The sequence below is a fragment of the Alligator mississippiensis genome, chromosome 6 (genome assembly GCF_030867095.1).
Source record: "Alligator mississippiensis isolate rAllMis1 chromosome 6, rAllMis1, whole genome shotgun sequence".
In the NCBI taxonomy this organism is placed as follows: Eukaryota; Metazoa; Chordata; order Crocodylia; family Alligatoridae; genus Alligator; species Alligator mississippiensis.
In genome coordinates, this window is record NC_081829.1 from 77,979,373 (window position 1) to 77,988,760 (window position 9,388).

General features: G+C 38.7%; 1 protein-coding gene across 2 annotated transcripts in view; it reads right to left on the bottom strand.

Annotated features, from left to right (window-relative positions):
- Positions 1-235: 235 nt before the first annotated feature.
- Positions 236-9,388, bottom strand: part of MGMT (O-6-methylguanine-DNA methyltransferase) — a 361,778-nt gene continuing 352,625 nt past the window's right edge. Inside the window, exons 7-9 of one of the 2 annotated variants that reach the window (XR_002088963.2) lie at positions 5,178-5,281; positions 4,255-4,335; positions 236-1,090 (exon numbers count right to left, since the gene is read on the bottom strand). Coding sequence is in view for 1 of the 2 variants with exons in the window: in XM_019482894.2 (XP_019338439.1) it covers positions 4,311-4,335; positions 5,178-5,281 (129 nt within the window). In the remaining variant the exon portion in view is untranslated. Of the gene's footprint in view, positions 1,091-4,251; positions 4,336-5,177; positions 5,282-9,388 lie in introns of those variants that run through there. The other variant, XM_019482894.2, reaches the window with a different exon arrangement.

Below are 9,388 nucleotides of genomic sequence, written 5' to 3' on the forward strand. Positions count from 1 at the left end.
TATTTTCTTCAATTTCTTCAGTAGTTTTGTTCAATGATTAATTTATTCAAAGCTGGAAAATAGACCAGGAGTTGAAAAAGCAGGAAAGCTTGTTTTTCTCTTTAAATTGTTGAATACATAGGAGACTATCCTATGTCTACTAGTTCTAAAATGTTGCAGGACATGATAATCAGAAAGAATCAGTTCAGTTTTTTCAGTATAGAAAATACTTCCTTTATTTAGTAAATGTTTTAAATGCAGAATATGTTTGGATAAACTTTTTCTCCCCTCCATTATACATTTAGCTCAATTCAATTAATAAAACCATTTAAAAATGTACCAAATGACAATAAGCTGAATTCTTCTTTTAATCAAATCCAGCTAAACAAATCATAAGTAAAAAGTAAAATAATCTAGTAGATCATAATGCTACTTTAGTAATATATTCATCACCATTTTCTAACATAATAAAATATGTATTGATACCTTATGGCCTGCTACTTAGCAAGTGGAAGTGCTAAAATTAGCCTAATGGCTATATTTATCAACATCCCTTAATAATTACTATCCAAGAAGTATCAATCTTTTTTATAAGAAAACAGAAAAGTACAAGTGAAAACAAGATTAAAAATGATTATTAAAAAATTGGTTTCCTGTTGGCTGATTTAAATCATGCTGCTTGCTGATTTAAGTAAGTCTGCCCCAATTAGTTTTAAATTCTCTTTTCCCTTAAGTTTCAACTGAGAAGGGAAAAAAAATGAGCGCATGACCTTCTTAGAAAGATATTTTATTCTAAAAATGTCAGGGATTTTGTTTTCAACATCTTATCTAACTGAAGAAATTCTGGTGGCTAGAAAAGTAGTGAAATATATGTCAAAAACCAAGATGGTGAATTCTGAGCATGAGGGGAAAAAAATTAGTCAAACTGTTTAAAATCCTGTTTCTTGTTTGTAGCAGCCATTTAACTTCAATGAGCAATTTACGTTCTGGAAGAAGTATGTCTTTGTTAAAAAGTCATTGATTTTCACTGATAATATTAGAAATGCAGAGACATGGTCAGAGATGACAGAGCAAATCCTAGGATATTCAGGCAAGACATTTAGGCTATTTCCTAGGTAAGAAACAACAGAGAATGGTAAGATGGAGGAAAACATTTCTTTACATCATAATGTTACAAAAAGTTCAAGCCTAATAAAAAAACAAACAAAACCTTAAAGTACCTTTACTAGATGAGTTTGCCCAGTTTGGGCTAGGTAAACAGCTGCTCTATACTTGTCATATAATCATAGAATAGTAGGGTTGGAAGGGACCTCAGTGGGTCATCCAATCCAATCCCCTGATCAAGGAAGGATTGCCCTCAACTAAATCGTACCAGTCAAGCATTTGTCCAACCTGCCCTTAAAAGTGGTCAAGGATGGAGATTCCACAACCTCTCTGGATAACCTGTTCTTACGCTTGACCATGCTAATAATGGGAAGTTCTTCCTAACATCTAACCTATATTTCCTGTAATACTGTTTGAAATCATTGCTCATAGGCATACATGCAAAGTGACAGAAAATAGGCCCTTTGTTGCACTTAGCATGTGTTAACTGCACTTACAGGGCTAGTGTCAAGGGTTCAAGCAGTAAAACACATGCTAAGTGCCATCGTAGCATAGCAAAGTTAGGTCTTTTCTGGGGAAGAGTATCTCTATCTTCAGTGGCTCCAGTGATTAGGACATGTCTTAGGTAGATCGCAATAAGTATTACCATGCAACTGCTCAGAAAACTTCCTAACTAATAACAATTCTTCCTATGACCTATATAAAACACCTCCTAAGTGTTATGTGTGACAAGGCTCCTAGTCTGCCTGCATCCTCTTTACAACAACCCTACAGGTACTGAAGACTTGTCAAACCTCCTTGTCCTCCCATCTTCATTTTTCCAGAGTAAATAATTCCAGTTCTTTCAGCCTTTCTTCATAAGTCACATTTCCCAGACTTCTAATTATTTTTGCTGCTCTGCACTGGACTCCAAACTGTACACACCTTTCTTGAAGTGGGGACCCAAAACTGGATACAGCGCTTCAGGTGAAGCCTCACCAAATGCTGAATTGAAGTGGAGATTTACTTCCCCTGATTTGCAAGTGATGCTCCTATTATTATGGCCGTGTACACTACTGGCCTCTTTTCAACAAGAGAACACTGTTGGCTCATATTCCACTTATAGTCCATTGTCATCCACAGGTCCTTTTCTAAAATACTGGAGCCTAGCCAGCCTACAGAAACCTACTTATATATCTTACACATATCTATCACATAGGTGGCATTATTTCAAATATGAGGTCCTTACAATCTGTATTTATCATAACAGCTTTGTAAATATTATTATTTCCATTTACAGATGAGGAACTGGGAGACAAAAGGCTAAGGAGTTTCCACAAAATCATACAGGCAATCCTGGGTAGAGCTGGGAACTGAATCTCCCTCTCTCTCTTTCTCAATCTTACTGATATAATACATAATTCTGAATTCTGAGTTGCCTGAGTGAGAAATCTCACTCTTTTCAACACTAGTAAACACTTTTCATATCAGTAAAACATGGGTAAGACTTACTGCAGACATTTTGCTCAAGTTTGCCAGTGAAATCTCCACCAGAAGCAACTTTGTATCCTGGGTAGCCATTTGAGAACCAGGGCCGCATCAGCTACGGCAGTGCTGATTGCAGCAGCATGATCAGCTACTTCTGCACACCCTACAAAGGCAATGCTCAGGGCTTCTGCCCTGATCACCCTCCATTATTTATACTACTGTTCTTCCCTACTCATCAAGCTATGAGGCTGGTATCACCTGTTCCCTTGGCCTGTTCTTCCAGACTTACGCGGAACTTGCTTTCATTAAGTTTTCCTGATATTCACTTGGAAAAGACCTTTTATCCCTAGTTATAATGCCTTGTGCTATAAAAAGAAATGCGAAACTCTAGAACTCTTGGTTCAGAGATGATACCTTTATTAGACCAACTAAGAAATCACAAAAAAATTATCTTTTTCTGCAAGCTTTTGGGCTCACGCACTATAAAAAGGAGAGCTGTATATCTTTATAAAAATGTCAAGCTATCTTACACTAGATCTAGTCATGTCCATGCTACTTACTAAATATAGGTTTATGTGACTATTCTTTTAAAGGGTCTATTGCAGTGCTAAGCTTTATTAACACAAACTACATTTAAAGAGAACATCTTAAAACATCTTGAATCTGTGTCCTAAAGTTAGCCATATAGAGGGACAAGATGCCCAAAGCAAATCTCAGAACTGACATAGCCATAGACGGCCATGACAACATTGTTAAATCCATTTCAGTCCTGATCTAAGGCCTGCTGCATCAGGAAGTATTTCACATATTGGTGAACTGGCACAACTTGGTATGTTCTCAGAAAAGCTGATCGCAGCCACAGGGACTTTTAACCAAAAGTCCACTGTTTATAGCTAAAAGTGAGCACGCAGGAAGCTTCTGTTACTGTTACCTTTATGCTCTTCCAGGTAGATCAATAGCCACATTCTTCTATTTTTTCTCACAATTACTTCTTCAGTCAGGGCCCTTTAACTGGTGGAGGAGCTGTGCTCTTTAATGGTTATGTGGGCACATACCTCATCCTCTCAGGTAAAGAAGTAACTCTGGTGTATTAAATATCAATAAATGCCCAGGTAGAGTACATGTCTGCATATCAAAGATGCAAAGACAAATATTACCTTCATATTATTACATCTCCTTGTTCAGTGTGAGGTAAAGGTGTGCAAGCTAATTTGCATACTTTATAGCAAATAATAAACAGAAACAAGTAATTGAAGTCAAAATAAAGCTAAGCCAATGCACGTTGCAACATAGTTCTGAACAATTGTGGTCCCAACTACATAAAAAACACTGAGATACTTTCATTCCCTCTAACTCATTGGACCACTCAAGCTCAACACTGCACTTAATCTACCTTGTCAAGGATAACATGGATTCTTCCTAAAACAATTTGTATCAAAGGAACTGTGGTCACATTTTGGTGTCTAGTGGAAAGAAAATGTAACCTAACTATAGATTTAAAGGCCTTCTCCACTTTGTCATTGCTTAGGAGCGAATGCTGTTTTCTAAAACTGGACAAAATACTTCCTCTTATTGCTTGAATTACTATTACAACTGACAGAAGAAAAATCAATGCTCCCTTACTGGGCAGATGGTTTACCAAAATGCAGGAAGCTTAAACCATAGAAAAATGATTTGCCTAAAATTAATGTACATACCACATACCTACTCAAGGAAAGTAGAATAAGAAGTCATCTTCTCCAACAAGCTTTTCTCCATACTTAAATTAGTTTCTTCTCTTTGTTTCTGCAAGGATTCAAAATGTTCTTAGCTTGACTGATGCAAACTTTGACTTAACTTCACACATCACATACTTAAACAATAATTATTCACCTTTTAAAATATTATATATTTAAAATTACTCTTATAAGTCTCCTCTGTCTAATAGACTCTTAACTATTTCAGTTGTCTGACCTGTCATTATTAGACCAGGTACACTTAACACCTGGCTGATGGGCCAGATCCAGCCCCTGGCACTGTCATTTGGCCTGCAGGACTCCCCACAGATCCTATAGGAAGCCCCATAGACCATGGCCCTATGTGCTAGATTGGGTGCTCAGGATGGTGGGAGGCCTGATCCTGGCATGCAGGGTTTGGGCAGGTGTGCCTGCCCTGGAGCCCAAACCCTACTGGGTGGGGTTGGCATGGATTGGGCCCTGCACCACCAGGATTGGGCCCTGCACCACCACTGCCTGGCCAGGACCAGATCCCACGGACCTCTGCCACCCCAGCTCAGCTAGGGTTGGGCTCTGCGGAGCAGCCTCGTGCCATTCAGCTGGATCACAGGGACAAAACTATGAGCACCACTCACTGTACTAGATAGATCAAAGACAATAATGGATCAATATAATAATTTACCAACTGTTCTTTCAGGAAAAAAAATAAATGATGAATTTCTCTAAAATCATCCCAAGTTCCTGTCGGATGTCAGCTACACAAGGCAACTTGTTTCCAAACAAAACGTTGTAGCCATTTTTCTGTTCTTAAGTTCCATATTTATTCAATTTGAAGATGAAGTTTTCCCCCCCATTTAATATGGGGAAACAAAGCCTCATCTTAGAATCAGGTATCAAGTAACAATGCAGTACCTGCAGTCAGAAGAGGCAGCAGGAATCCATTCCATGAAGCTCAGGGAGGTGCAGGACTTGGCATGGAAGTATGGGTCGGTGTGGGACTCAGGATGGTGAGGGACCTGGCATGATGTAGGACGCAGGGTAGAGGTACAGAGTGATTAGGAACTCCGTGCAAAGGCACAGGACCCATTGTAGAAGTAAAAGATGGCAGATGGCAGGTGGGGGAGGCACTGGTGGAGGCCAAGGGATCAAGGTCAGGCTACTAGCCCCCCCCATACCATTTGCCCCCTTGCTGCTGCTTTCCCCAGTGATAGAGAGTGCAAATTTAAGACAACTCTCCAGTAATTACAATTTTCCATATACGTCTAACACATTTTTAAATTTTAATAGATGGAATCTATTGGGGGGGGTCACCTTAATTTTTAAGTGGTCTTGGATTTGGGTAAATATGGTCATTTTAATTTTTATCTCTCTTCCCCCCCATTCAAACCTGATTAATTTCCACTTTTAACAAAAACACATGAACCTTCAAATACCTCGTTTCCTTTTGCAGCCACGGGATGATAATGACTCCAAATCCTATAGAAACATACTTTCCCTTTGGAACATGTAGATACAAAGAAGTAAAATTATCACCCCTAAGGGGTTTTTTTTGGCAACCCAGAGCCACATTTGTACTTGGTATTGCTTTCCTTAGCCCTAACCACTTGTTTGAAAACTTCTTTAGTTAGTATGGGATTTATTTGTATTTAAATCCACATCAACTTTGCAATCCCCTGTTGTGATCTGGGTTACCATCTACAAGGATGCATAAGTCACAGGGAAAATCATGGTTTTATTTCTGTAAGATGAACCATTAAGGAGCTCTGCTGTATAATTTTTCAGATTTCCATATATAGAGCCTGTACAAAAGAATCTGTCTGGAACACAGGGTAAAACATTAGGGCTTTTACTGCAAATAACAATAGTAGGAAATGGTATAAGGAAAACTAATTAAAAACAGAAATGTAATGATGGAAGATAAAGATGAGACACCATCTTGGGAAAGTAGGAAACAAACAAAATCATCCTTAAACTGATTATATAAGTCGGCCTGGATGTTACTTTCTGTCATGTGCATTATTATGGGTACCAAAGCAACAAGGCTAGTTTGCCCAAGCAGTATAAATTAGCCCATGCTGAGCTCCATGATGCTGTGACTACACTGTTTCCAGTACCCGAGCTAGCTCACTGACAGCTAGGTGAGGGCTTTCCACAATACTGCAGACAAACTAAATTAGGAAAATCTTAGAGCAGGCAGCTTGGGGGCATTTTGAAACTCAGTTTATAGAAGAAAATTTGTTGTTTAATTGCCTTTGCTGCTGCTGTGTCATGTTTGTTTTCTCACAGAAGTTTCCTAGGTTGATTCAAATTAGTGGGAATGTCCAGATAAGTTCAGTCATACCACTGTTTTTCCTGAATGAATCTGATGTACAGTGAAGCAGTTAATTGTGGTGGCATGCATACGGCCATACTTAGGACTTTAAAACTGACATGCTGTTAAGATGAATATGGAAAAATTTCTCTTTGCTTGATGCTATTTTCTCTCCATCAGTCATGCCAACTCAAGAAAATAACTGACCATGTGAGGAATGGGTAAAAACAAGAATATGGATACCCAGCTCTCAAGGAGGCTCACTGTTTGCAAATCACTTTCAAATAATGAGAAAAGGAAACTGAAACTCTATTAAAATAACTGATTGTCCAGAATATTATAAGGTAGAATTTCCCAAAGCACTTAAGAGTATAGCTATATTGCTGAGCCTGGGACCACCACAGAGTCAAGCTTTGCCTACTTACTAAAGCCTGGAAATTAGGCAACATAGGTGGTGTAAGGTTTTGAGGATGAGCGCAAGGAGTGCATAAGAACAGTGCTGTGACCTTTCCTGCATTAGCAGAGAGACGCCTTCACTCTCATATTCAAAACTTGTCAATACAGGGAAACTGCGTATGTATTATGGAAGAAGCTAATGTATGAACTATTCTGGAAGTTTCCCATATGGATGTTGTATTGCAAAATAAAGGTAATAGTTCCCCCCCAGTGCCAAACTAGGAAAATGGTAATATATTTTCTGCAGCTTGGCACCTTTTCCCATCACCCAAATGCAGAGTGACATCAACAATAAAGGTATGAATGTGGCAGCAGCAGTTTTTATCATGACAGGATAGAACAAATATGCTAATATTACTGCTACCATTCAGAGGTGTCATCAAGTTCTGTCTATGAGACACCATCTTCTAAGCACTTCTGTGCCAGATCCTAGTCACGCCCTGTGCCCCTGCCATCTACTTTGATCCTTCTCCCACCTGGCTAATAAATTTTTCAGAATTACTTTGTTGGACCTTTTCTCACCTCCCTTGCTTTCCTAGCTGGGGCTATTCTTGGTTCCCACTTTTTTTCTCCTGTAATATTCACCTCTGTTGTGGCTTTCATCACTGTACTTATGACTCCAAGATGTATTAGATGTTTGACTGCTTTCTTTAAGTGCCAAAACTTAAATGTTTTACATTTCCCCCAAGCCCCCGTCTCTTCTTCATCAACCTCTATTTTCATGAATACTTTAGACTGGATTTTCAAACTCTTGAGCACATAAAAAAGGAGTCAATGTCTCAAGAGTGGTCAGCCCCACTTCACTTGTGGGTCACTTTTTCAAACCTCAGTATTCTCTTTGTCTTGGGGGTTCCATGGGTTTGAAACAGCCCCAGTGACATGTATTTCTTGCATTCTAAATTCTCCTTCAGTCATCAGTTCCTGTGACACAGAATTTGAGAGGTCATGATTATGAGGAGCAGGTAGTCCAGCACATTGCCTGGCTCAGTGCTTTGAATCTACATTCTTTGAATTGGGTTGAACCCAATCAAAGGGGAGTGAGTGCACAAGCAGAGCTTCAGCACTGTGCATTTAAGGCGGTCAGTGTTACTAAGCAGGCAGCCTGTAACACTTCTAGCAAAAGCATCATCTCACTCCTAGCAAAACTGGGCGGAGGAGAGAAAAGATCTGTCTAAATGAGTCCAATACTGATTATTAAAGTCCTAAGAGGCGATCTAATTTAGCTATATAAAATCATGAAAGGGGAAGAATTAATTGATACTAATGAGTTATATGAGATATCATCATAATTAATTCCTAAATAACAAGAGGACATGGGCTGAAGTGAGAGAGAAAAAAAAAAGACTGGCCTATATATCATAATAGATTACAAAGAGTATTTGAAATATGAAACAAACTGCCAAAGTCAGAAATGGAAGGAAGTTCAGAAACCATTTCAAAAGTGAACTGAGCATGTTTCTTTTCATTTTGGACATGAGGACAAAAATACAGCCACTTGTTGATTGGAGGGGAGCAGGGGTGGGCAGGGGGGGGGGGAGAGGAGAGAGGGGAGTTAATCAGGAAAGCCTAAATTGGCCCCTATTTTCCAGGCTTACCAGGGCAGGTCTTGCTGGACCATCTGGTCTTTTGGAGAAGTGCATGCATTCCCAGTTGTATTTATTTGAAAACATGTAAAGATGTGAAAGTTCATTTAACACTTTGCTGCGTGAGCTTTTTAGAAAAGATTTAGGACCAAATTCATCCCTGGTGAAGTCAATGGATTTACACCAGGAATGAACTTGGTCCAATCTGTCTATCAGGGAGCACAAATACAACATACTTTGGCAGTTGCTAGGGTAACTGCACAGATTTTATTTTATTTTTTTTTCTAAATAGCAGAGCCGAGTAAATCAACGCATAAGCTCCCTGAAACTTCTCAGTGTATTAAGTTACAATTCTTACATTACTGCAGTAACTTAGGCAAAGATTTTTTTTCAAATATTCTCATTTTTTTTGTGTGACACTCAAGACTATAACCCTTTTTCTACTCCATTTTGGAGCTACTTACTCCTTTGGTGTATAAATCACAGGTGACCAGTTATATGCTGGAGGACAAAAAGCTTTGATGAATCACAGAAACAATAAATTATATAGGAAAAGGGCATTCTTTTTTTGGAATTCCTATAAAATTATCATCACATGTTGATCCCATTTTACTGAATATGAATCAAAGTCTCCTAGAGATTAATTCTGGAAAACTGGGATGAACAATGGGTTGTTGCTTTTGTACATGCTATTTAAAATTATGTGCAGGGTTAACACACATTTGGGGGAGGTTGTGAGGGGAAGGGGTCATTTTTCTTCTTTTCTTCATTTA